Raw genomic sequence first — 26541 nt, 5'->3', positions numbered from 1 at the left:
ACTCCGCACCAACAAAGATACAGATCAAGGTAAGGAAGAGTTGCTGAAGATTTTGTGCCTGGAAATCCCTTGTATCTTTCTCCTCAGGGTTTTGAACTTTTGTTCAAACCTGCAAACGTGAGAGAAATCCCACAAAGTTGACTCTTGCCTTCCTTATTCTGATGATGAGGTGGTCCCCAACACGTGGCTCTTAGCACCATGTCCATCCCCTGTCCTGAAATGTGCTATGAGAAGTCCGGAACCCCGTGACCTACGGGATCTGTGAGCTGAGAATGTTTTTTCAATGCTTTTTATAAAACTGGAGAATGCGGGCATCGATCCCGCTACCTCTCACATGCTAAGCGAGCGCTCTACCATTTGAGCTAATTCCCCACCCGACGAGACACACTTTTCCCTTACTCACCCTAATATTTGAAAAGAATTTAGAATTCCAGGATGTAAGTTATAATTGGTCTATTAGCCAATAGGCCCAAGAGTGGAACTGTGGGTCACTGGTGATCAAACAGCCCCCGCACGAATTCAGGCCACCAGCGCCACCTGTAACCTGCTGCACGGAGCTGGATCCTGTGTGGAGATAATCCTCAGAGCGCGGACACCACTTTACTTAATACTGGAATCCACCTCTTACTGAAATTGGGGCAAGAGGATCAAAACTGACACGCAGAAGGTGGAACGTCTTATTTGAGAAAGTGACTGTCCCTAGGCTGTGCAGGGCATACACGGCAGACCTTTCCAGGTCTTCACTATGTCCTTAGTGCTTGCTCTCTCTCCTGCTTGCTTTTGATTTCTTTTTTTTCTTTCTTTCTTCCTTCCTTTCTTTCTTCTTCTTTCCTTCCTTCCTTCCTTCCTTCTTTTTCTTCTTTCTGCAATCAGAGCTGACATAAAGTGCATAAATTTCTGTGGGAAGAAACCCGCCCCTCCCACACCGTTTTAGACAAATAAGTTCAGAACTTAGATGTTCCCAAAGTGGCTCAAGGTCAGCCTTGCCTTGATTCTCACCACCACCTGGGGGCTTTCTCCATACTCTTTCATGGACAGAATTTGCCCAGCTACAGAACTCCGTTTGGCGTCTGCTCATTTGTTTATGTTCTGTGGTTCTATTGGAGTGCAGGTGTAGAATTGGAGTGAAAGAAAGTAGCCCGCCCCATCCCGTCGCTCAGACCCATGGAGCTTTATCACGGCTGACTGTGAACTGTATGAGGTCTTCACTCCCCAATCCCGGAGAACATACTGGACATTGACATTTTACAAAGGCAGATTTGGCAAACTTCGATTGGGGAATTCAGCCTCCGAGTACGAGTAACCAAATCAGTACATAGAGGCAGGGATACCGAGAGCCCATTAGGGGAGCCAGGGAGGGTGGTGACCCGCAATACCAGTAACGGGGAGGACACACGGAAAAGGTCCAGGAGCGCCATCGTGTGGGCATTGTGAGCCCTGCACAAGGCGCCTTTAAGAGCCTGTGTCGCGGGTAAGAAAGCCGGACGGCTCCTGAAGAGTGACAGTGGACTGTAGAGAACCGAACAGGTGCTGCCTCCTATTCATGCAACCATGCCTAATACTGCCACCACACAAGCCACTTCAGCCACTCCCGAAATCCCGGGACAGTCTGCTGCATCCCGCCATTCTCCGCCTCCCGAGGCGTTCTGTAGGGTGTGTCAGACTAGAGAACCGGCTTCTTCTATGAGCCTCTTCCAGTCTGCATTTCCCAGTCAGCCTCTCCAGCCCGGAAGTCAAGCGACTTCCGCTTTCTTGAGCCCCGGACCAGCTCTCTTGGTTTGAAACTCCCGGGGACTTGGGACCCACTACTGTCCTCCGCACTAGACCTGGACCCACCCTGCTGCCCAATGTCGTCCTTTCATTGGTCAGAACCCTCATTGGCCCCGCCCCCTCGTCGCAGGCTGTCCCACACAGCGCGCGTCAGACGGCGCGGCGCTTTACGGCTCTAGTGCTTCACGTCTCGGCAAATATGGAGGCGCAGGGTTCGGAGGAGGAGACCGCGGAGCAGGAGACTCTGGAAGGCAGAGATGGGGAATCAGAGGCGGCGGAGGAACAGGAGGAACCCCAAGAGGCGACTGGCGGCGCCAAGAAGCGGGTGATTCCGGGCATTGTGTACCTGGGCCACATCCCGCCCCGCTTTCGGCCTCTGCACGTGCGGAACCTTCTCAGCGCCTACGGCGAGGTGGGGCGCGTCTTCTTCCAGCCCGAGGGTAAGTGTGGGGGTCGGAGGCGCTGGGGTCAGTCCGTAGTGTGAGCAGGTCCCGTAGGGCTGGGGTGGGCAGTAGCCCTATAGGCCTGTCCTCGGAGAGCTGACTTGGATTTTAATCTCGCCTCCGTCCACCTGTCTTCTCTGGCCTGAATTTACCACTTTTTGTTAAGTGAGTACAGCCGCCTAAATAAAATATCAGCGGCTTTTTCACAAAACTGAAGCCATCTCATCACTGCAGCCTAGGTGAGGAGGCAATATTGGTCAGTTGCCCCTAACTCCCCAGCAGTCACTCATTGGAATGGGAGTTGGAGTCCTGTGCGGGTTTAAAACAGAGCATTCAGGGGAGTCCTGAGTAAGGAGTGTTAACCCCAAAATTAAAGGCCTTTCAAAGTGAGAGGTAACGAGCACTTACTTGACATCAGTAAGAAGAGCTATTCGGAAAAGCACTGATTCAGGCAGAAGCCCAAGTAGTGTTCTGATTAGGAGACCAAGGCAAGGGGTGTGTATGAGAAAGGGAAGGGGAACAATGACGTCAGTAGGAGAGCGTTGCTATTGGTGCAGGTACCATGACATCGTGATGCTAATCCTAAAACAGTGTTTTTAAATTTCAGTCTGCTAACTGTCAATCTGGTAGTCATGGTATCTACTTTTCTGTTATCCTTGCAAGCAGTTCTTTGGGGCACAAAGTTGTTTTTGGCCCAGTCCAGAGGTCATTTTGCCCTGTTCAAAAATCCAGAGGTTTGAGGCATAAACATGCAAAGCAGTTCCTTTGGGCTGTCAGCTCCGACTCCAGTTTAAAGTGGCCCCATTTATATTTTGACAGGAGTTCACATTCAGAAAGGGTTGAGTTAGGCATGGGGGCGAGGGTGGGGGGAGGTGGACTTCACAGTTCTCTGCTGCTTTCCTGGCAAAGACCTTGAGGTGGGATCGTAGCCCGCAGACAGGCTTTGAGAACGAGGCAAGTGGGCGATGCAGTGAGTGGGTGCTGCGTCTGTCTCCATGACCACCCCTCTATCTTTGGCACACAGAGGGGTTTGTGCGGCACAAGAAGAAGGCAGCGGCAGCCTCGGCGGCCGGAGGGAAAAAGCGGTCTAAATACAGCAAGGACTACACCGAGGGCTGGGTGGAGTTCCGAGACAAGCGAGTAGCCAAGCGTGTGGCCACCAGCCTGCACAACACGCCTATGGGTGCCCGCAGGCGCAGCCCTTTCCGTTATGACCTATGGAACCTCAAGGTGAGGGGATAGGCTTGCCTCCCACATCTTTCATCCTCCTACCTTCCCGACCCCAGACGAGGCACCTCTGTGTCCTCCTGTTAGCCCTGCTCCCTCGCATTTTCTTTCCACCCCTGACCTACCCAGAACTTTTCTTGTGTTCCTGTCTGCAGTACCTGCACCGTTTCACCTGGTCCCACCTCAGCGAGCATCTTGCCTTTGAGCGCCAGGTGCGCAGGCAGCGCCTGAGAGCTGAGGTTGCCCAGGCCAAGCGTGAGACTGACTTCTATCTTCGAAGTGTGGAGCGGGGGAAGCACTTCCTCGCCGCTGATGGGGACTCTACCCGCCCAGATAGCACCTGGTCCTTTGCCCAGCGTCCTACCGAGCAGGAACTGAGGGCCCGGAAGGCAGCTCGTCCAGGGGGTCGACAACGGGCTCGACTGGCCAATGCTCAGGACCAGGCCCGCTCCAACCGAGGGCTCCTTGCCAGGATCTTTGGAGCCCCACCACCCTCAGAGAGCATGGGGGAACCCTCGGTGGTCAGGGACTCTTGAGGGGCGGGGAGTCCCCTTTATCTTCTAGCCCAGCCCAGAGTTCTGTCTACCTGAGAATGACTCCTCAGGCAGGCATGTGGGATCTCAGACCAGGAGTCACCGGTGAGTGTCCAGACCTAGTTTTGCGGGCCTCTTTCCCTCCAACTCCATACAAGCCCAGCTGAAGCACCTAATTCACACTCGTAGTGTGATTATGACTCCTGCAGAGGCCTATTTTCTTACTTGATTCTTGGTTGCCTGCCTCCTGCCCATTGAGGTCATATAAAAATCCCACTTCCTGGGCCCAGGAAAAGCCTTATATCGAGGTAGAGTGTAAATGGCCAGTCCAGGAGGCCACATACCAAGCACAGGTTGCAGCCTTGCATTTAGAAAAGGTTCACAGGGATGGGGGTTAATGGGGTGGGACTGGCTGGGGAACCACCTTCCAAATGTATTTATAGAAAAGAAATGTGTGTGTGTATTTAATACAACTTTGCGGGGGTGGGTCATAGGATAACTTCCATCTCCCGTGTCCCATTTACTCGCCTTCACTCTGTTCTGGTCTCGGAATTCATTGAACCCGGACCCCTTCCCATCTGCCTAATTAATTTTTAGCCCATTTTATCAGTCAGTTATCCAGTTCAGTGTTTACCAAGTCACTCTGTGAGCATGTGCTGAGTACATGACATATGGTGCTTGGCACTGAGAGTCTCACAGACCACTAGAAAAAGCGGGGTATTTCAGGAGTAAATGTTCAGAGGTGCTTCCAGCATCATGGCAGATGTATAGTGTGTAAGGGGTGGAGTGGGGTGGTGGGAGGGTTGGTGACACCATCTGGAAGGTAAGAGAAGCCCTCTGTGGAGCTGAGTCCCAATTAGAGGGGGGCATTTTTTACCAAGTTTTCGGAATCGTCCCTGGAAGGTGAAGAGAAGTCTAGAAGAGCCTGGTGAACTACAACCGCACACAAAACTCCCTGGGTGGAGTGTTGGGTTGGAACCATTTCAGAGGTAGCGGGCACTGTGACTCCTTCGGGTGCACTCTGGTGCTAAGACCAGAGGGTCACCAACAACACACAGAGGCGACAAGACTCGGTGTAAACCACTGAAGACAAAGCGGTGTCACTACAGCTGAGAAAGGAGGCTGCGTGCAGTCTCACAGATTGAACCTCTGGTCAGAATCCAGATGTAGCTGGGCAAATACAGTGGTAGAAAATCGAAGTTCAACTAAATTTAACACTGTAATGATAAAAACCCTTAGTAATCCAATAATAAAAACTTTTCTTTAACCAAATGAGGGGAATCCAGAAAGATCTTATTACAAATCTCAAAGTGTGAAGCCTTTAAAATACCCTAAAGTCAGGAATGCATGAAAATACTCCCTATTCATACACTGTCCAAGGAACCTTGGAGATTCAGAGACAAAGATGAAAACAAAAGTCCAGAGGAAAAAAATTGACATTATCTGCAGGTGATATAATTTCAACATAAGTCTCCAGAAAATGGGTTTTGTTGCATATTTGAACATAATATTGTACATAAAAATAAACAGCTCCCTGATGCACCACATAAAGATGCCACACACATGACAGAGTACTGAGGTGGGCAGTGAACGCAGCAGAGACTCACTGTTGCCACCAGGCTGTACAGGAATGGGTGAGTGTTCACAGCAACCAGATCAACGTCAACCCGGGCAGTCAACGAGGCAGGAACTGCTAAGTCAGCTATGTAGCAGAATGCTGTGCAAGTGTTTAAAACAAGTTCATGTGAGTGAGCAACAGGTTAATTTTTTTAAAGATGCAATTTTAAGAATTCTATGTAATATATACCAAGCACAAAATGTCTCCATATGATTTTTACAAATACCTATGGATTCAGCAAAATAAGCCATTACTGGGAACGCTAACCAGAATGGCAGAAGGGTAAGAGGGAATGACTGGAGAGTTACAAGGAGGCATCAGCTCTGGTGCAAATTTATTTTCATTAAAAAAAGGGGGGGGTCATGAGGTTAAGATATAATAAGCTCTAACTTAGATATTTGCCTACTATGTCATTTCGTACCATGTGTCATTACAATATTTTACAATGCTAAAAAAATTTTAAAGTGAGTTATTGCTAGGAATAAAATACTTATTTACCTAGTACCTAAATGAAACTTCATGAGAAGATTCAGCTGGTTACTGGGAATGACACAGTCGGTTACTCAGTCTGTAAGGGGAAGATCCTGGTCTGATGCAATGAACACAGTGGAACCTACTGTAGCACCATCAGTAGATAGAAGTAGTGATCTCATGGCCTAACTATAAAGCTGATTACCCGATTATACTTTCCGTGTAAAGTATCCTGGATTCATCAGAAGTGCCTTTAATTCCAGATGTATACAAATTTGTTGTGATGTGATTTTCATGTTACAGTTGGATTTGGCCTGCAGGAGACAGCATTCCTGTCAGAACAGGTCTAGTTCTACTAATCAGTTAGCGTGGGCTGGTTACATGGTAGCTGATTTGCACACCACTTTGGCGGATGTCTATTTACTCCTATCAGGTCACTCCCGTCACACAGCAGCAAGGTAACCAACAGCTGTGTCCTTTTGAGTTTGCTAATCATGGCATTTCCCCCCGTTCCTGGCTGCATTTTGCTGCTAGGCCCCAAAGAACCACACCAAGTTTTATACTTTCTCAATTATGCAGTTATTTAACTGGATTCCCTGGGTCTTCAACTCTGCCGTGCTCATTAAAAGTTTTTGCTTCCCACAGGACACCTCATTTAATGAGTCTCTGAACACTTCTAAGTCCTACTGAGCTCAGGATGGAGACCAACCTTCTAGCACTCACTCAAGATGGCAGCCACTCCAACCCGGGGTAGAGAACATCACAATCACACTCAGAATAAAGTTTAGATTATAACTTCCAGACATGTTGAAACCTAAAAGACATATTCCAGCAATCTCATTATGAAAGATAAAATTAGACATAAGTGCACAAACTCCTTCAATGAACTGGTGAAATTTACAAGTTCAAACATAAACTTGTAAGAAATATATAGGACCAGAAAAAAAGTGACCACCACAAAAAAAAAATTTCATTATGTGAGTGTTTGGGTCCTCTCCAATCTTGAATGTTTGATGTGTTAAGATTCCTGAAGTTTGTAAGCTTGCTTTGATGAGTCTGTACAATAACCAGAAATCTGACCTTGATGAAATGATTTTGAATCTGGACCTCAACAACTACGCATGGTTAGTGGTGGGGTGTAGAGAGGTCCTTTGCAGCTTTATTGTTATAGTAACACAGTGGAACTTACTCTAAATTAAGACGTTAGCTGAGTGGATTCTGAGAACCCTAAAGTTATGCACACTTTTGTGCCTCAGTGAGAATACTTATCCCGACACCAACATCACAAATGACAAAGCCTCCCCCTCAGCCTCAGACCAGAGAGGCTGGAAGAAATGGTTCACTAATTATATTGAAAAGGATAGTTAACCCATTCCCCACACACACCTAAAGATCTCTATCCTCTCTCAGCCAAGGGCATGTTCTCACACTGATGCGTTATTAGTAACAGCACTCCTGCCAGGGACTGGAGCAGAGAAAATCACAGCTGAGCAGAATTGAGCTGCTCTACAGGCCAATATTCTCCCAAGTGTCTTTCTCTTGCAAACCTGGATGTGTTTAACTTCTGTGAGTAACGAGGGCATGGACTCCACGTGGGTCATTGATGGAGCACAGGTCGCTACTGAGTTTTAGCCCCATCTGAATTTTAGTCAGATGAAGCTAGGACTCCTCCCTGTGCTATTATGCCATGCAGTGTTGGGGAGCTCCGAAAGCACCCACGGTCCAGAGAAGAGCACAGACCACACTCCCTCTGGGTTTTGTTCACTCCCAGCCAGAAACTCCTGGAATTCTAGAGACGGTGCAATGACTGTCCCTGCACCAGAACTGAGGCCCACATGAATATCCACTTTATTCTTTTTTTCAGCTTCATTCAGGCATAACTGAAAAGTAAAACTGTAAGGTATTTAAAGCATGCATCATAACTGATGACGTACACATACACTGAGAAAGGGTTCCTGAGTATCTGCTCTATTCTACTGCACGTGTAGGGGGACATTGTTTTCTTAGTACAGTGGAGACAAAATGGAGTTTTTCAGAACAAATGTTTATTTAAGAATTGAGGGCAAACAAAAACATTAAAGCATAGGAATACACTGGATACAAGTGTCTCGTTTGGTCTGAAATCTTGAAAGTGACTCTAACTACTTACCTGAGGTAGATCTAGGTTGGCACTGTTTCAAGAGAACCTCCAACCATCCCAGAAGTTGCCTTCTAGTGCTGGTTACAGGCTCCCAGGTGGTCCTCCCCAGCCTCAGGCTATGCTACGTGAGCAGTGCCAACACCTCTTCCCCCATGGTTAAAAGACCTTGGACCTGTCTCGAACCCACAAAGTTCTGCTTGGGGGATGGTCCATCCTTAATTTACTTAAAGACTAGATACAGCTAGTTACCAGTGAGATTAGCCAAAAGAAGGGTCATTACCCTGCCAATGAGGCCAACTCTGTCCCCTTCTGCAGGTTCTAATGACTAGCAAGCAGCCACAGGACTAATTTTCGTCGCTGCCGTGCCATACACCCATACTATTTTAGTTACAGTGATCAAACATACACTAGCAACAGGCATCAAAGAAAAACAAATACATCTCGTGTGTTTTACCACACTGGGCAACTTTCCATGGTATAAGAGCTACTTATGGAAATAATCCTAAACCATACCAGAGTGAATAACCTTCCAGGATCTGTTTACTAAAAGAAAAACCCTAGACCCAGATTCCTTCCTATCACTATGAGCTATCCCACGACCCTAAGATTATCAAGGTCATTAGCCAGCCATTAGGATCAGAGATCAGAGCCACACACAAAGCAGCCGCTGGCCACCTCCATGAGTCCGAAGGCAAGCGCTCCTGGGTTCAAGGGTTTGCTGAGATCGACTAGATTAGTCAGACACAGACTAGCAACAAAATATTTATTCACCAGTCTACAGTCCCAAATACTGCAGGAATCTTAACTATTTTTATTACATGTCTTTTGAGGGGAAAACCCCCCTCAGAACTGTTCATTTATAGATCCCTGGATTACAGTACTTCTAGAGAATGTTGAATATAATAGTTATTCTGTTAAACTGGAGATAAGTGCTAATCCCTAAACCTCTGATGTATTTGGCAACTACTTTTCCCTTCTAGCATTTAGAATCCTACATTCCAAGCCAAATAAATACCTTATATTGTAGTGATTGCAATCCTTTCCCTGGGAATAAAAAGTAGTCTCTCCTTTCTTGGCAGAACTGAAATAAATGAAAGGCATATCATTATGGGACTGAATTAAACAGCAGGATAATGGAGAGAAAAGAACACTGGCTTTTGGAGGCAGGATACTCAAAACCAGAAGCATGGCTCCTCCATTAACAAAGCGTCACCAGGCGTCACCTGCCTGCGCGGGCCTAACATCCTTGCAGCCCTCCCTTGGCCATTCTGCACGGAGCTGCTAAGGAGATGTTAGCACCGGAAGAGGCGGCACATGAAGCCACAAAGATGTGGATACTAGCATGTGGACACTAACACCATAACTGCTCCTCGAACTGGCGTTCTGAGTTGAAAAGAGATGAATCTCTGAAGCAGAAATTTCAAACACCCCAGTGATACTCATTTTTGGGAAAGGAAAACTTTGAAAGTTTGCTTCCACTCACACCAAGTAAAATGCTGAGTGTCCTGCCTGTGTATGAGGTTGGCCCTGCAACCTCATACACAGGAAGCTTCTGGGAATCCTGACCCAGGAGAGCTGATCCCCAGCTGCCTAGTTTCCACTTCCAGCAAGTTCCCCAAGTGACTATCAAAATCAGTCCCCAATCTGGCCAAGAATTTTTAAAAGAATAGTAACCACCATGAGGCAAAGTCAGTCTTCTCCTGTCCCCCACAGTAACACATGCCACACCGTCTGTCACAGGGCACAGTCCTTTCCTTTATTGGATTTCCACATTTTAAAAAGAGAAAGAAAAGCGATCATAATGAAGTGGTTCAGATAAAAGAAAAGGATCTTTACCTGAGTTTCCCATCAGGCCTGCTCTGACCTGCCCGAGCTCCTCCCACAACAAGCTCTTGGGCATCTAAGAACCCTCCAGGTATGGACTCCATGAAAGTCACCCCTACACACGGGCCAGCTAACTGGAAGCGCAGTTACCCTCACACCTGTGATATGTACACCGCCCCCGATTAGATCTCGCACTAGAGCATGATTCCCTGCAGAGCAGGTTCTTTGGGGCCCAGAGGTGGAGGTTTCTAGCAAGGCCTTTTTCAGACTCAAGACATTTATGGGGTTTTTCACACGTGTGAGTTCCATGGTGTGCCAGCCAAAGAGCTGATGGCTGACAGCTTTTCTCCCTCAGACTTCATAAGGTCTCTTCTCAGATCGGTTTTGTTGTTGTTGATACAAACCCGAGAAGGCTCTACATCTAATGCTTTTGCCACACTCAAGACAAATACCTAAATTTTCACTGATATGGCTTCTTTGATGGTTAGGAAGGTCACAGTTCTGTTGGAAGCTTTTACCACACTTGCTGGGGTTTCTCCCGAGCGTGGGCTCTCTGACGTCAGCGAGCTGTGCACACCAAGGGCGTTGTCCTCTGGTGTGAACTCCCTTGGAGGGAGGGGAGTGAGTGTGGCTAGGAGGCTCTCTCCCTCTCGGCACCTGCAAGGTTTCCCACTGGTAAGAGTCCTCCTGTGAGTGACCAGACTGGAGCTCGGACTAAAGGTTTTCCAAGCCTCAGGGTCTTCGAAGGTTTCTCACTGGAGTGACCGGTAGGATTCTGTTAGGGCAGCTCTCTGGGCAAACCACTTCCCACACTTCCTACAATCGCAGATTCTCTGGTCCCCACCGAAGTCTGAGCTCTTAGAAAAATCTAAGCTTTGCCTAGAGTTCCTCATTTTAATGAGTTCTCTGGCTCATAAATGTTTTTTTTATGGTGTTATAACTTCTTGTCTGGCCAAGACATTTGTGAGGCTTCTGGTGCATGGGGAGGGCTGAGCTCAAGCCCCTTCTCCCCTGCATTACAGATACAGGGCTTCTCGCCGCCGTGCACCGTCTGATTCTGCAGGAGGGCCGAGCTCTGGCGGAAGCCTTTGTCGCACACACTGTACGGATAGCGCAGCTCCTCTGTCTGAGTTCTCATTTTCGGCTGGGCAACAAAGCCCATGCCCAGGAGGAAGCCACTCTCACAGGCAGACCACTGATGGGGCTTCTCTTCCATGTGAATTCTTTGATGCACAATAAGGTCTGAGCCACAGCTGAAACTTTTCTCATATTCAAGGCATTTAAAAGTGTGCGTGTGAGTTGCCTGGTGCCTGATTAGGTTGGCACTGCGAGTGAAACTTCTCATACATTCCAAGCACTTGTAGGGCTTCTCCCCTGTGTGGACCCTCTGGTGGACGATGAGGTCTGACTTCTGGCCAAAGCACTTCTCACAGGCACCACACTTGTAGGGCTTCTCCCCGGTGTGAACTCTTTTATGAACAATGAAGGCTGAGCGGTGTCGGTAACTCTTCTCACACTTAGTACATTTGTAGGGCCTTTCGCCAGTGTGAGTTCTCTGGTGGCTAATGAGATCGGATTTCCCACTAAAAGCTTTTTCACACTCCAGACACTTAAACGGTTTCTCACCAGTGTGAGTTCTTCGGTGCCGAATGAGGTTCGTACTTCGACTGAAGCACTTATCACATTCGCTGCACAAATACGGTTTCTCACCGGTGTGGCTTCGCTGGTGGACAAGCAGGTCAGAGCTCTGTCCAAAATTCTTGCCACAAATGTCACACGTATAGAATTTTTTACCTGCGTGTGTTCTCTGGTGTCCTGAAAGGGCTAAGTGGTGCCAGAAGCTCTTCTCACATTTGCTACATTTATAGGGTTTCTCATAATTGTGGATCCTCTGGTGTGAAATGAGATCTGAGCGTTGGATGAAGGTTTTCTCACACATATCACATCGGTAAGGTTTATCTCCGCTGTGGGTTCTCTCACACATAATAAGAGCTAAGTTTTCGCAGAAGTTTTGCTCACGTTCAAGGCACTGGTATATGTGGTCATCTATATGAGTAATCTCATGCACACGAATAAAGATCTTCTGACCCTTCTGAGGGTGCGCACGATGCACTGTCCTCCTCTGAGTTCTCTGATCACGTCCCTCTTCTGGAGTGTGCATCTCTGTGGCTCCCTCCTAGGGCGCCTGGCCACCCTGGCCCCTCATCTTCTTCACTGTCATTTTCCTGATAAGAACTTGAAAGATACGCCTGTTTTAGGCCTTTGAGTCATGAGCTGTTCATCTCTACAGGTTTCCAGCATCATATACACTAATTCCTTACTTGGTATTTCCAACACTGTGAGACAAAGAAGAAGTATTATTTATATTCCTATAACTGAGAAAGAATGCTCAGAGTTAAAATCACTGTAGAAAAGACAGAAGTTCTGCATCAGCCTGTAAATGCCCCAGGTGTTGCAGGGGCTGAGACCAGTTAGTTTCCCTCTTTGCCAATATAAAACCAATCAGCTACACCAGTGCAAAGTACTAGGGATAATTATTCCTTTCGTGACCTGGGTGACCTCAAACCCAGGTTTTTCCTCTTCCCCCTCGCTCTGGCCCAGGGGTGCTGGCCCCACTTTCCCTGCCCCTCTGCTGCTCTGCTTTTCTCCACACGCTGTACTCACTGCCCAGTACAGCGTGCACGAAACTCACTGATGTGCTGTCTGTGGCTAGAGTATGCACGCTGTCTGTTTTGATTTGCTGCTCTTTCCTCAGTGTACAGAGCAGGCATACAGTTGGTGTTTAATAAGCAGCTTATTGCAGTTCTACTTGGATCCTCAGCTGGTAAAGGACAGGGCTGAATGCCACATGGTTGGAGCTGGTCTGAAGGGATGTGGTTCAGAAGAAATAAGGTGTGCTTCAAAAGACTGAGGAAGCTGGAGCTCACCTGGAATGTCAATGGAGAGAAAGCAGCATTTACTTCCTGGTCCTGAGACTTTGATTTCTCAACGAAAATCGCATTCTGTAAAACACAAGGACAAGAAAAGGGTAGACAGTCATAAATGAAATGATCTAGACTCAGCACTAGATCATTTCACTCAAAGAACCTAAAACAGGTACAGTTTCCTTAAAAAGAGCTGCAAGGTTTTCTTATACAAGCCCTTAGGTACAGTACTGAGGAGAGTACTCACAGTCCTGTCACCCCATGTGCCTCTTGGAAGAAAAAGGACATAAAGAGTCTATAAACCACCCATGGGAATGTAACGGCATCACAGGAAAGGGCCCCTATCTACCCTCACTGGCACACTGAGGAGCCACCTTCCAAAGGAGCGCAGGCTGCCCTGGCCTGAATTACCTCGGGGACCATGTGTCCCCAGGGAGGGACGACACCACCCCCACCTTCTCGGGCAGGCATGCCATCATCACCATTTCGGCTATTCACAACTTCTATTTCAGCCACATACCAGGATGCAGCCAACTGTGGGCATACTGAACCAGACAGCCAGACCTGTCGGGGATTTCTTCCCTCGCAGCTCTAACCGGCCTGTTCCAGGTCACCAGACTTTCAGGTCCCTCCACCACCCTCCTGCCACTAAGGAGCAGGAGGTAGCATGGGCTTAGATGTAGACAGCGGCGGGCACGCGCACCGAGGCCACGGCCGCCAGGACTCACACAACGCGTTCACGGTTCTGGTTCCAGCAAAGGCGGAGTGCACGCATGCCAACCGGTTCTCCCACAGAACGTGAGCCTGAGCCCTGCACAGACGGTATGACTGCACGGAGCGGGGCCGGGGACCAGCAGGGGCACGCGGACCACGGGAGCCCAACCCGACCTGCGGCGAGCTCACTATTTTTTGTCCTTTCTGTATCCCTTGGCCGAACTCAGTACAGGCGGAACCGCAGAAGTCAGACTGTAAAATGTGAGAGTCCCCTGGCATTTTTCTCAACGCCATGGGCTTCCTGCCGACGGCTTAACACTGACTTCAGTAGGTGCACAGAAAGCAGAGCTGGGCTGCCCGGGGCAGAGCCGATCTAAAGCCCACTCTAAGTACGAAAACACTTTAAAAGAATTCTGATCAGAGAAGGCCACAAGGAGGACACTTAGCATGCACGCGGGACTGGAAGAGGCGGCCCTGGAATGACAACTGCTCGCTGGCAAAGAGGAGAGTGGAAAGGGAGGAGAGGAACCCTGTGAGCGCACAGCCAAGGAAGAAAGGAGCAGAAAAATTTCAGGTCCTTCAAAATGAAGGAAAATTTTTAAATGCACAATCTCTCTCTCCAGTGTCTTCTAAAAATGCCATCCAGTTTTCAAACAAAAGCAAAACTTTACCACAATGGCAAAGTGGTAACGTGCTGCTACATGAACAACCTCGTAAAACATTTTATGTTCCAATAAAATCAAAACAACTCAACCAAACACTGGGAGAAGAGGAAGAAAACAAAGTCAAATAACCTCACTGGTTACTGCATTAATGGGAAAATCAGATAATTAAAGGCTCAGTAAGAAAATGGGACTAGAGGCATTTTAAAAGGTAATTGCGGGGTCGGTGGTGGTGGTGGAAGAAGGTATAAGGGGAATAAATGGTAATGAGAAAAGTACAATAAAAAGCGACATTAAAACATTTTTTAAAAAGGTGTAAGTACAAAGATAGCCATAATAACAAAACTCAGACATTGTCAAAACTTTTAAACAGAAGAGCAATGAAAACACATTGGACAAATGTTACATAAACAATATGGCAGTGATGAGACCAAACACATCAATCACATCAATAAATGTGAATGAGTTTAACTCACTTATTAAAAGTGATTTTTAACAGGGCTCACAAAGCAAGGCCAAATGCGCTAAATACAAGACACCTACAACAAGATGATTCAGAAAGGCTAAAAATAAAGGGATGGAAAGGAGCACCAGGCAAACGGAAACAATAACAGTAGGGCTTCTATTCGCAATATCGAGCAAAGTGGAGTGCAAGCCAAAATGCATTAAACATGATTAAGGACACTTTTTAAACTGTGAAGGCCATAATTACAATAAGCTTACAACAGTTTTGATTATCCATGTACCAAATTACACAACAGTCACCTGTTTAAAGCAAGACCAAGAAGATGCCAAGAAACATAAATAAAAACATTAATAAGAAAAAATACTACTGTCAGTAAAAAGACATACAAAGTGGACCAAAAATAAGTAAAGATGCAGAAAGCCTAAGTAATGTAATCAGGAAGTGAATCTCATGGGTAGCTGATGAAACTTACGCCTTCATTACAAAGAATAAACTTTCTTTTCAAGCACAAATGAAAGAGTCATATATTATTAGGCTATCGAGGAAGTATCAGTAAGTTCCATAAAGTGCCATAAACAACACTCTGCAGTAAAACTAGAAATGCCTCAAATAGCAAATAACAAAGAATCACCCCCAGGAGGAAAACTAAACTATTGTAACAACTCTTCGGTGAATGAGAAAATGGAAAATTAAATGAATTTCTAAATGCTGATAATTGACTATTACATATTAAAACCTATAAAATAAATTTAAAGCGGTGATCAAAGGAATATAGTCTTAAATAATTTTTATCAATAAAAATAAAATAATTAAATGAAGAAACTAAACTCTCAGATCAAAAAGCTAAGAAAAATAAAAACAAATAAGGAAGAAAATCAACATAAAAATAGAAGCCAATGAACTAAATAGAAAAACAATGAACCTAATTATATATCAAAATCCTACTTATTTTGATAAACCTAAATAAATAAAGTACTAGCTAACATCATCATGGGGGCAGGGGAAAAATGGAGAAATCACACATTTACAAAATAAGAAAGGATGAGGAATAAATAACCACCAAAACAGAAAAGGAACAAACAAACCCACATATACACGAGACCACCCTGTAGACTTCTACACAAATAAATGTGATAACCCCTGAAATAAGACTGTTTCCTTATGAAATACAATTTACCCAAATCAACCCCATTAGAGCCAGGAAGTTTTAAAACAGCAGTATGCACAGAATGAACTGAAAAAGTCACTAAGGAACTACCCCACAAAAAACCACTAGACCTCGAGTGTTTCAGAAGAGAATGCTAGCAAACCTACAAAGATACTTTATAACTGTTTTCTAGAGCACTAAAGAAAAACTTCTAATTCTTTTGTGAAAAAAGTTTAACACTGATCACTACATCTGATGAAGTATAAAAAGCCACAGCCCAGTATCAATGTGAAAATTACTAACAAAGTCCAACACCACATCCTTATACAAACTGAGGCATACATTTTGGTACTTTTTATATTGTTGCATATAATATACATTATTACACAAAATGTAGCATACTCTTTTATACTATTGCTTTTTAAAATTTACCATTTATCCTAGAAATCACTCCACATCAGCTTGTAAAGATTTTCTTCATTCTCTTTCACAGCTGCATAATACCCCATTATATGTGGGTATATCAAGTTTATTCAACCATTTTCTTGCATTTTTTTTCCTTTCCTTTTTTCAACCACTTTCTTACATATGAGCATTTCGGTTGTTTTAAAAATTTCAAATTACAAACATTGCTACAATGAATAACTTTATGCATGTGTTCTACCATATCGTTGCAGGTGAATCTTCAGAGTCAATTTCTACAAAAGGGATTGTTGCTGAGTCAGATGTAAACTGCATTTCTATGTGTATAGAGAGAAACAAGTAAACAGAGTCATAAAGCAAGCATAGTGAAGTGTTAACATGTAGGAACTATGGGCAAAGGGTATGTGGGCCTTCTTTGCACTATTTTACAACATTTTTGTAAGTCTCAAGTTATTTCAAAATTAAAAGGCACTTTATTATTTTTTTAAAAAGCATGGTAGGAGAGCTGGCATACTGTGCTAGTTAAATTAAATGTTCAAGCTCTGAAATCAAATTTTGGTTCAAGTTCCCCGTATGCTCCTTTGTAGCTGTCAGAACTTGGGTAGTCAAGGTCCTGCGGCTTCGATTTCCCCTTTGATTCAGTAGGTGAGCTACCACTACAGGCCTCACGGAGCTGCTGCGAGAACGGAGACGGGGTCAGGAAAAGACACGGCTCAGTAGTGCCTGGGTCTCCGCGGGTGCTCAGTGAATATCAGGTTCTATTTGCCCAATCCATCTCCACGTGCACAAAACCTCTGATACTCATTGAGCCCACCCTCTGTGCCTGTCTCTAGCACAGTCTCGTTCAAAATCTATATAAAATAATTAATAAATAATAAAATAACTCAGCAAGTTAATGATTAACATGAAGAGAGTGCAAAAACTACAAAAGCAGTTGTGGAGAAATGTTAGGAGGGAAAGGAAGAATAGAGAATCGCAACTTTCTATAAAGATATGCAGGCCATCTAGACAAATAGCTAATACAAGATGGTGGGTTTACGGGAGTTTTGCCTTTGAAAATATGTATTACTGTTAAGGCCAAAAGGATATTAGAGTAGAAATAAAGGATAGTGAGCCTGAAAATAACCTGGTAAATGAACCAGAGTATTTCCTAAAGTTATCAGCCCAGGGTATTCTATTTTCCCTAAGGCTTAGCTGACAACTATGGGGCACAAAGAAGAAAAAAAAAACTGTAAACAAGGAAATAATTTTCTTATGCATATCTAAGTCTTTTAGATGTCAGCTCCTGGCAAATTAACAGTCTAGTTGTCAAAACTCTAAATAGACCATAACACTTCCCTAGTTCAAACTATTTTAACTATCTCCTATCACTAAGAATAAACACAAAATTTTCACAGCTCTATGTAATGTGGCACCTCCACCTCTCTCCAGCCCCACTGGCCACCTCAGAACCTCTGCACTTCTTCCTTCAGCCCAGAATGTTCTTTCCCCAGGTAGCTTTTTCCTTTAGCTGATTCAAGTGTCTGCCTAAAAATGACTTCCTCAAATAGAGGCACATGGGGACTTTATCTGACATAGCATTTCCCCTTAACCCACTTTATGTCTCTGCAGAGCAGGCATTACTCAACTTTGTGGGATACGTTTTGTGTTTGGTTCATTGGTTTTTCTGCCACTAGAATATAACTTCCATTTGGGTTAGGACTTAGCCTTTTGTTACAAAAGAATACACTAGTTGAATGAATGAAAAATATGCATGAATAAATGCCAGAACGCCCCCCCCCCCAAGAAAAGGTCCATCATCACCCTTGGAGCCCCAGCTGCAACGCAACTGGCTAGGCTAGTAGCCCTGGCTGGTCCATCCGGCAAACCTACATGTATCCTTCCAGTCTTAGATTCAGGGAACCCTCCTCCAGGAAGACAGATACTGGTTCTCTCTTCCATGGCTAGGTCAGAGGCAGGCAATAAAAGTCCAAGCACACAGGCTAAGTAGAGAACTTCAAAGCTGAAGGTAATCCTTACAGTTAAAGGCTATATGGGGCAAGCAAACAAAGCCTGTAAAGCATTATCTAAAAGAAAGATGACTCTTACCCTAGGTTAGAGATTGTCTTACTTATTTTTCATTGATTACATGGATTGCCTCATTTAATCTTCCCAAGACCTCTGTGCAGTTGGTGTTAATACCAATGTTTGCACCTTACCGATAAAAAGCCTGATGCTTAGGGCAGTTAAAATATTACCCAACAAGTCTCAGCTAGTAGAGCCAGGACTTAAAGTGCCATCTCTGACTCCTAAGCCTGCCTAAACCTTGGGCATACTGCCTTTTGGGGGACTGCAAATCAATCAAGAAGCAATTACTACAAGTCTATTGCAAATAAACATGTTGGAATGGAATGTAAAATACACTTAAATTGGTAGAATAGGACTCAGTTTTATCACTGCTCTCTCACAAGCGAAAGGGGATCATTCCCCTTTTCCACGGATCTTCTATTACTACCTGTCCTCCCCCTCCGAAACCCACCACTTTCGTATAGAAACATACAGCCTGGTGTGCCCCTCACCATAACAACAGAGGCCCAAGGCTGTCTTCCTTTTGGTTCCAAAAGGTCTCTCTCTAATCCATAACTATTCACAACACACAATTCTTCTCTCTCCTAGAGAAAAAAGAATCAATAATGTTGAAATTTATAATTTTTTGTGAAATTTATAATTTTTATGAAGCTGAACATCTAAATATTGGTCCCATTTTCTCCCCACTCCAGTCAGCATCTTTCAGCCATATCTTACCTTTTCCCACCTCTGCTTGCATTCTGTTTCTCCTGCAAGAAGTACCCGCCACTGGTAGCCACGGTTCCTTCCCATTTCAAGACAAAATTATCAAGAATCCCTCTGGATAACTAACTTTATAAAAAAGCCCCAAGACCTCTTTTGCTAATTGTTTTTTGTTTGTATTATGTCAACCTCTAAGGGCAAGGACCCATTCTTCTAGCACTGGTAAGTGTATATAACAAAGTTACATATAATGCAGTTTCCAAAAATAGCTATGGAGTGATTAAACCAACCGGATTCTCCTGCATCTAGATTCGAATGCAACATAACTAATCTCTGCGTTAAAGACGGGGGTGGGAGGGCTCCATTCAAGGCCCTCGGGTTTCTTCCCCAAGACGAAAGGCACAGGTCACGTAGAAAACTGCCCGGCAGCGTTCACTGTTACCATCTGCAGAAACTACCGTGCTGAGCTTCTCTTTTTTCAACTTTTCATTGATCGCCTTTCAGTCGGGGTCGGAGGTCCCGGAGCCGCGGGGACGCGCAGAACAGGGCGGCTCCCAGGGTCTAGGCCCGGGGGTTCCAGTCCGCCGCGGCCCAACCCGACCCTGTAGGCCCAGCCGCCCAGGTCCGCGGCCCGCTCGCCCCGCGGCCACCGCACCGCCCCTAGGCCGCCGCACTTCCGGTTACTCGCGGACACTGGGTCCCGGCTTCCCGGCGGCCGCAGGCTCCGCGGCCATAGACCGAACGGCCACCCTCGGGCAAGGAGGGAAAGCAAACCTGGGGCCGACGAGAGCCAGGAGCAGCTCCCTCTGCGCGCCGGGGCAGGGAGCTGGAGCTGGGGCCGGACTGTCCGGAGAGCCTCCACGCTGACCAGGCCGGCTACGCCAGCCTTTTCAGCCGGGCCGGTGGTGGCGGCGCAGCCCCGCCCCTCGAGTCACGTCGTCACTCGCCCGCGGCGACAGCGCGCCCCGCCCACGCCTCTGTGCCAATGGGGCCGCACCTCGGGAAGGGGCGGGGCCCGGGCGCGTGCGCGCAGGTCCCTGGGCAGTGGTGGACGGAGCCAGCGCGGCGCCGCCGCCTAGTCCAAGCTGCCGAGGCCCCGGATGTAGAAGTTGTTCGCGGTTTGTGTTGCCGTTTCCGAATCCTGCTCTTTCTTCAGGGCTGTGAGACCCGGACTGGACGCAGGAGCGGAGTCGCACGGATGGATGCCGCCAACCCTGAGAAAAACACCCGAAGAACCAGGAAGAAATGGAGGATCCCAAAATGTTGGGCAGGACGAGGGTCTCAACATCTGGCCGTTCTTAATAGATGCTGTTCTTGCTGAATATTAAAATGCACGCCAGGATTTTGTGGGCGAAACTGTAACCAGATGAGCTTGACCGGAACACAGCCAGGTAAGTGTAGCCGACTGCGAAGAAGAAATCAATGTGCAATGAACCAAACAGTGTGCATGAGCCTTGGCCCAGCCTCCCTGCTGGCAGTCGGAACTGGGGAGTGAATCCTGGGCCCTTTACCTGCTTGCCAGTCAATAAAACCCCCTTGTGACAGCCACGTCTCCTCTTTGAATACAGCACCCCGAGCTGCGCGCCCCCTGAGTGGGTATCGAACCTCAGACGGGGCTCCTCTGGGGTTCGGTTGGTCCGCAGCTCGTCCGGGACTCGCTCCGGGGTCCCGACCTGACGGGATAGGACTCGTCCTGGGCGTGCCCCCCAGGGCTGGCCGCGGCTATGCCGTATCGACCGGCCTCAGCAGTGAAGTCCGGTGGCCACCACAACCTCCTTGTTCAGACCGTTCAAGAGGAGGTGGGTGAGTTGGTCCCAGCTGCCTCGGTAATTGGTGTTTCTATTCCCGTTTGTGGCATAGGGTTGTCAGAAGGATAGTTTCATTTCTGGAGCGCACTTAGGTTCTGGGACTTAACAGGGAAAACAACAAACAACACAAAGCAAGCCCTTTGTCAGGATGCCGACTGAAGGTGTTTCTGAAGGGGATTTTCAGGGGGATTGAAGGGATTGTAGAGAGACCTGAGACAGCCTGGGGCCCTGCCTGGTTCGGGATTTCTGGAGGTCATCCTGGGGGTCCTGTTCCTGGCCTTCCTGCGGAGCCAGGAGCCTTCGCGTTCGAAGACCTCTTAGGGGAACAAGAACAGAATTCACTGATGCATGGCATACCAAACCCATAAGGTTTTGTTCAGTCAAAGCAGCAGGTTTTTAATTTAAACCTCTTCAATTAGACTGTGAACTGGTCGCTAGTCAATGCCGGGTTGTCTGCGAAGTTGGAAATACCGCTTAAGAAAAATGGGAAATCAACCTTCAGTTCCGAATTTCAGTCCCATCCTGATACACTGGACACTTTTTGAACATGACCCTTTAACAAAGAAACAAGAAGTTTTCTTTTGCAATGTCACATGGCCCCAATGTCTTTTAGGGAACCAGCAACATTGGCCAGAAAATGGCTCTTTTAATTATAATACAATATAAATGGAATGAAATCTCATACCTTCAGAATTGTATGGCATTATATCAAAATCTCAGCTTACAAAAGAAATGTGTGTTAAAGAGGACCCAAGGATTAGAAACTGAGCCCCCAGCTCTGACAGCCAGTCCTTGAGGGCCCCTGGGAAGACCTTGATTTCTCACCTCCAGGTGCTCCCAACAGGGGCCCTTGTCTTCCTCCTGGGGAGGTCTGTTTTTTTTCTGAGTCCCCTTTGCCTCCCCCTCCCAGCCTTCAGCCTCCTGATTCCTTTGGTCTCTCTAATCTGGGAGGGATGCCTTTGAAATTTCCCCAGAATAGAGAACGAATACTGCCATCCTGTGTCCCCCGTTCCCTGAGTCCGCTACCCATCAAGGTACTAGTATTCACCCAGAGGCCACACTGGACTCTGAGTGGAGAAGGAGAAATGGCTACTATCTGTGTTCCTGTCTCGACATCAGATCTGTATAATGAGGAGGGAAATACTGAGGGACTTCAGGCTGACTTGAAGTTTGTTAGCTTGATTAGTGGTATATTCACCCATAATAAGTGGAATCACCCATAATTCCACTTGGGGAGATAATTAATCCATCCTTACCATCCAGCCCACTGCTGAAGATAAAAACCTTTACTGTTAAAAAATAAGGAAGAAGCTGATGAAAACATGCTCTTCAACCTAATAATTAGAACTGGTGGCTGGCAGATGAGTCAGTTGCCAGTACTGACCCTCAGTCATTGGCCCCAGTGACTGATGAGGCAGGGCTGCCTTGTTATTATGGGAGCCTACTGCTGAAGGTATGGTCGTCACCCCACTAGAAACATTCCACAAGAGGTCAATGAGAGCCCTTTGACCTTCTGAGAAAGACTGAATGAATGTTTAAGACAATACACTACAGTAGGCCCTGAGGACACAGGAAGTGACACTATCCTGAACACCTATTTCATATCCCCAAGTGCTCCAGACTTCTGCAGGAAGTTACAAAAGATAGTGGTGGGTCCTACCACTCCCACCTCCTATTAGCCAAAGCTGACCTTTAGGGTTTTTAACAACAGGGATGTGTCAGAAGAAAGGAAGGAAAAAGAAAAGATGAAAAAGCAGGCAGCTTTTCTGGCCATCTCCCTCCAGGCTTCAGGTAGTCTGGGGAGGAGAAGAAAAAGACCACCTTGGGTGAGTAACCCTGCCCCCCGTCTTGGGACCAATCAAAGGTGTCCAGCAAATCTGGAGTCTAATCAATGTGTGTTTTGCAAACAAGGGGGACACTGGAAGAGAGAGGGCCCCGAATACTCTGAGGAAGAAGGAAAGGGAAGCTCCCAATTCTCTGCAGTTGCCCCAGGTGGAAGGGGAGGACTGATGGGGCCAGAGCACTGCCCTCTTGCCTCCAATAGATAACATTTCAATCTCCTGTGAGGAGCTTCAGCTTACTCTGAATACAGAAGTGGAGGAAATTGATTTCTGTTACATGCTGGAGCCACTTACTCTGATTTTACCACCTGGAAGGGCCCCCTTTCCAAGACGGAATGTGATATTAAAGGGGTACCAGGGAAGCCAGACACAAATTCTTTGAGCTTCTGACATGTGACATAGGATTAAAACGGCTGTCATACTCTGTCCTCTGTGTACCTGACTGTACTGTTCCCCTCTTAGGAAGGTACCTACTAAGTGAATTAGGGGCTGCCATCTATTTAGATCAAAAAAAGCTGAAGTATTGATTCCCAAGGGTAAAAAAACTGAGTACATGGCCCTACTTCACCCAAAGATCAGGGATCTATATGCCTAGAGATTCTCAATCAGGTTAATCCAGCTGTTTGGGCACAAGAAAATGTTGGAAGGTTAAAATATGCCCTACCTGTTAAAATAGTACCACTCCCAGAAATTTTTGTCTTTGAATGGGAAGATTCTGACACCCATCAAAAGTCCCAGTGTTGCTGAACTGTGTTACCACATGGTTTTAAAAACTCCCCAACCCTCTTCGGGGACCTCCAACTTGAAAATGAAGCTGTTCTACAATATGTAGGTGCCATTCTAATTGCCAGTCCTGGTAAAGAACTTCAGACAGGAATACCAGCAGAAAAGGGATACAAAGTAATCCAGAAAAGGGCCCAGATATCCAAACCAGAAGTACCTGGGTTTTCTTATTTCCCAAGGACAGAGAAGCCTACATCATAGTAGGAAGTAGGAATACCTAGCCACAATTGAGAGGTTTTCTCTGAATAACAGGACTCATCATCTGAATCACTAATTTTGGTCTTACAGCCAAGTCCCTGTATGACAAATTGAAAGGAGACCAGAATAAGTCTGCAGTGGGACAAAGAGTGCCAGAATGCTTCTGAGAAACCAAAGATCAAGGGAAAGGAAGCTCCTACCCTGGGCTTTCCTGATTTGGAGAAGCCTTTTGAATTGCATTGTGTGTGCCTGAGACTCAAGGAATTGCCCCAAGGGGTTAGTTCATCTGTGAGGCCTCTAAGTCAGGCAATTGCCTTTTTTTCTTAAAGCAACTAGACACAGATGCTGCCTGAGGGCAGTGGTTGCAACTGGCTATTAACTACAGAAGCAGGAAAAGTTAACAATGGGACAGCCTCTAACTATGTGGACTTCACATCAGGTAGTGAGGTCCTCGAAAGCAAAGGAGATAATTGGCTAACAAGAGGAGAATGATTCAATACCTGGCCATGTTCTTGGACAATCTGAGCATCACTATAAAAGTAGTCCCGGCCTCAATCCTGCTGCCCTATTTCCAGCCTCCTTCAAAGCCCCAGATCATAACTGCTGAAATAATTGTGTTCTAGTAAGAACAACCTTAGGAGTTGAGCCATTAGCCAACTTAGAAGAAACATGGTTCACCAGTGGGAGCAGTTTTATAGGTGGGGAGTTAGGAGGGCAGGGTACCCAGTGATACCCTACCATTGAAGCAGGACCCTCCCCTGGGAACTTCTGCTCAAAAAGCTGAACTCAGGGCATTGGCCAGAGCCCTGGAATTAGGAGAAAACAAAATTGTAACTACCGTATTTTTTCGGACTATAAGACGCACCCCCCCAATTTGGGGGGTGCATCTTTTAGTGTGAATGTAGATTACCTGACTCACTGTAGGATTTCTGCTTTAAAGGATGTTATTAAATATTTTACCACATTTTTTGCTTCAAATTTTTTTTTTCCTATTTTCCTCCTCTAAAACCTAGGCACATCTTCTGGTCCGAAAAATATGGTATATTTCTTTAAAATACAAGACAGAGCTTCCTGCATATATCACTCTCAAGTGAGACCAGCCGTACCACTGAGAACGAGGGGCCAGATCCACAGGACTCTGGTGAAGCTCTGCCTGTCCTCAAGCTGCTCTTCAAAGGGTAAGTGATGTCCACTAAGTCTGCCCTTACCTCTCACAGTATTTTACTTCCTGTCTCTGCGCACATTCTTTTTCTCAGGAGTCCCAGAACCTGGAGTACCCCAAGACTTTGATAAGTCAGGTAGCCAGAGACTTTCACTGTAACAAAGACATACTCTGTCCATGTTCAGTGGGACGCATTTACAAAAGTATGACCCTGTCCCCATTCCCTCAAGAATGAGGAGTGGAAGACCTCAGGGGTGGGGGAATTGTTAGACAGGACAAGGGGCTAAAGGTCGGGCGGTTCTTACTAAATGTTAAAATGTACAACAGTATTTTGCAGATACAACTGTAACTGGATGAGCTGGACTGGAACCCAACCAAGGCCAGCCAACTGCAAAGAAGAAATCAGCAGGCAATTGACCAACTGGGGTATATAAGCCATGAATAAGCCTTCCTTTGGGGAGGCGGAGCTTTAGATACGAATCCAGTTCCCTTTACCTGCTGCAAGTAAATAAAACTACGTAATAACAACCACGTCTCGTTCTTAAATAGACACCTGGAGCTGCAATCCCCACGAGTTCAGTAATGAAAGCTCAGCAGAAGAGCTCAGTCACTGAAGGTGTGTCCAGTGAGAGGGATGAAAGGCTGTAGGAGGGCTAGTGGTGGCCTTGTGTGGGTGGAGACCACTGCAGTGGAGGATGGGGCTGCTCCCCTATCAGGAGGTTTCCCAGTCTTCTATGGTTATGTTTCCCAGCTGGAGTCAGCTATGAGTGGTAGCAGAAATGAGATTTCCTTCAGAGTGAAACATATACATTTACTTTCCATGCTCAGTTGTTACATGAAACAATGTTTTTAAAAAGCCCTCACACATCAAAGGGAAAGGATGAATACTAACAACACAGAGGTCAAAAGCCTGGGCCAGGTGACCAAGGATTTGGATTGTGAGCAAAGCACTGAGCTTAGGGAGTGAGTGGTGAGAGCATCACCGGCTCTTCTACAGCCACATTCCAAAGTCAACTAATCACAGGCTCTGCTGCTGGAATTCTTCACCAGAGGAGAGGCAGCTTAGTTTCATGTTTGTTTTCAGTGAAAACTTCTAAGTAAAGCCAAACTACTCTATCCAGGGTCTTCTTAATATCTGAGATAATAGATTTTATTTACTTTTTGAGTATGTGGTATGTTCCAGCCACTGTTCTAATCACTATTCGTGTATTATCTCTAACTTGTAACAGACATTCTATGAGATGTGTATTATTGTTTTTATCTTAGCAGAAACTGGTGCACAGAGAGACTCAGTAACTTGTCCCAGGCCCCGTATTTAGTCACAGGAAGCTGAAATATTAACAGTCTGATATGAGAGCCTGTGTTTGCAAGCACTACATTTGCATGCTACTGCATTAAGCTTTTGTGTTGCCATCTAGCATCCTTTTATTTCAACTTGAAGGACTCCCTTTAGCATGTCTTCTAAGAGTATATTGAACTCTCTTGGTTTTTGTTTATCTGATAAGGTCTTTATTTTTCCTTAATATGTGAAGAACAGTTTTTCCAGATATAGTATTCTTAGTTGGCTACTTCTTCTTGCAGCACTTTGAATGTGTCATCTCACTCCCTCCGGCCTGTA

The 26541-nt window shown here is 46.2% G+C and overlaps 2 protein-coding genes and 1 long non-coding RNA gene across 4 annotated transcripts; 2 read left to right on the top strand and 1 right to left on the bottom strand.

Moving 5' to 3' along the window:
• Positions 1–1934: 1934 nt before the first annotated feature.
• Positions 1935–5757, top strand: ABT1 (activator of basal transcription 1). The gene is made up of 3 exons (XM_024570221.4): positions 1935–2210; positions 3238–3443; positions 3596–5757. The coding sequence occupies exons 1-3, from the start codon at positions 1970–1972 to the stop codon at positions 3974–3976; spliced, it is 828 nt and encodes a 275-aa protein (XP_024425989.2). The 5' UTR covers positions 1935–1969; the 3' UTR covers positions 3977–5757.
• Positions 5758–8085: 2328 nt separating this feature from the next.
• Positions 8086–20060, bottom strand: ZNF322 (zinc finger protein 322). Of its 2 annotated transcripts, XM_045203766.3 has the most exons (4): positions 19906–20034; positions 19147–19213; positions 12954–13028; positions 8086–12362 (listed from the first exon to the last, which is right to left on the bottom strand). In XM_045203766.3, the coding sequence occupies exon 4, from the start codon at positions 12185–12187 to the stop codon at positions 10961–10963; it is 1227 nt and encodes a 408-aa protein (XP_045059701.2). In that variant the 5' UTR covers positions 12188–12362; positions 12954–13028; positions 19147–19213; positions 19906–20034; the 3' UTR covers positions 8086–10960. The 2 variants fall into 2 exon arrangements, with proteins under 2 accessions (XP_045059701.2, XP_024425975.2); XM_024570207.3 differs by lacking the exon at positions 19147–19213 and having other exon boundaries at positions 19906–20060.
• Positions 20061–20184: 124 nt separating this feature from the next.
• Positions 20185–25445, top strand: LOC112313682 (uncharacterized). The gene is made up of 3 exons (XR_002975715.4): positions 20185–20522; positions 24775–24939; positions 25251–25445. It is a non-coding gene; the product is annotated as an uncharacterized lncRNA (long non-coding RNA).
• Positions 25446–26541: the final 1096 nt, after the last annotated feature.

The sequence above is a fragment of the Desmodus rotundus genome, chromosome 12 (assembly GCF_022682495.2).
Source record: "Desmodus rotundus isolate HL8 chromosome 12, HLdesRot8A.1, whole genome shotgun sequence".
Classification (NCBI taxonomy): domain Eukaryota; kingdom Metazoa; phylum Chordata; class Mammalia; order Chiroptera; family Phyllostomidae; genus Desmodus; species Desmodus rotundus.
The sequence above is the reverse complement of the archived record's forward strand: the minus strand, read 5'-3'. Positions and strand labels throughout refer to the sequence as shown.

What these genes read in the sequence shown, in the direction of transcription:
- ZNF322 (XM_024570207.3), bottom strand. Translation starts at nt 12,187, where the DNA reads ATGCACACTCCAGAAGAGGGACGTGATCAGAGAACTCAGAGGAGGACA.
- ABT1 (XM_024570221.4), top strand. Translation starts at nt 1,970, where the DNA reads ATGGAGGCGCAGGGTTCGGAGGAGGAGACCGCGGAGCAGGAGACTCTG. An exon ending in CGTCTTCTTCCAGCCCGAGG is followed by an intron (nt 2,211 to 3,237) that starts GTAAGTGTGGGG and finishes TTTGGCACACAG; the next exon opens with AGGGGTTTGTGCGGCACAAG. An exon ending in ATGACCTATGGAACCTCAAG is followed by an intron (nt 3,444 to 3,595) that starts GTGAGGGGATAG and finishes TCCTGTCTGCAG; the next exon opens with TACCTGCACCGTTTCACCTG.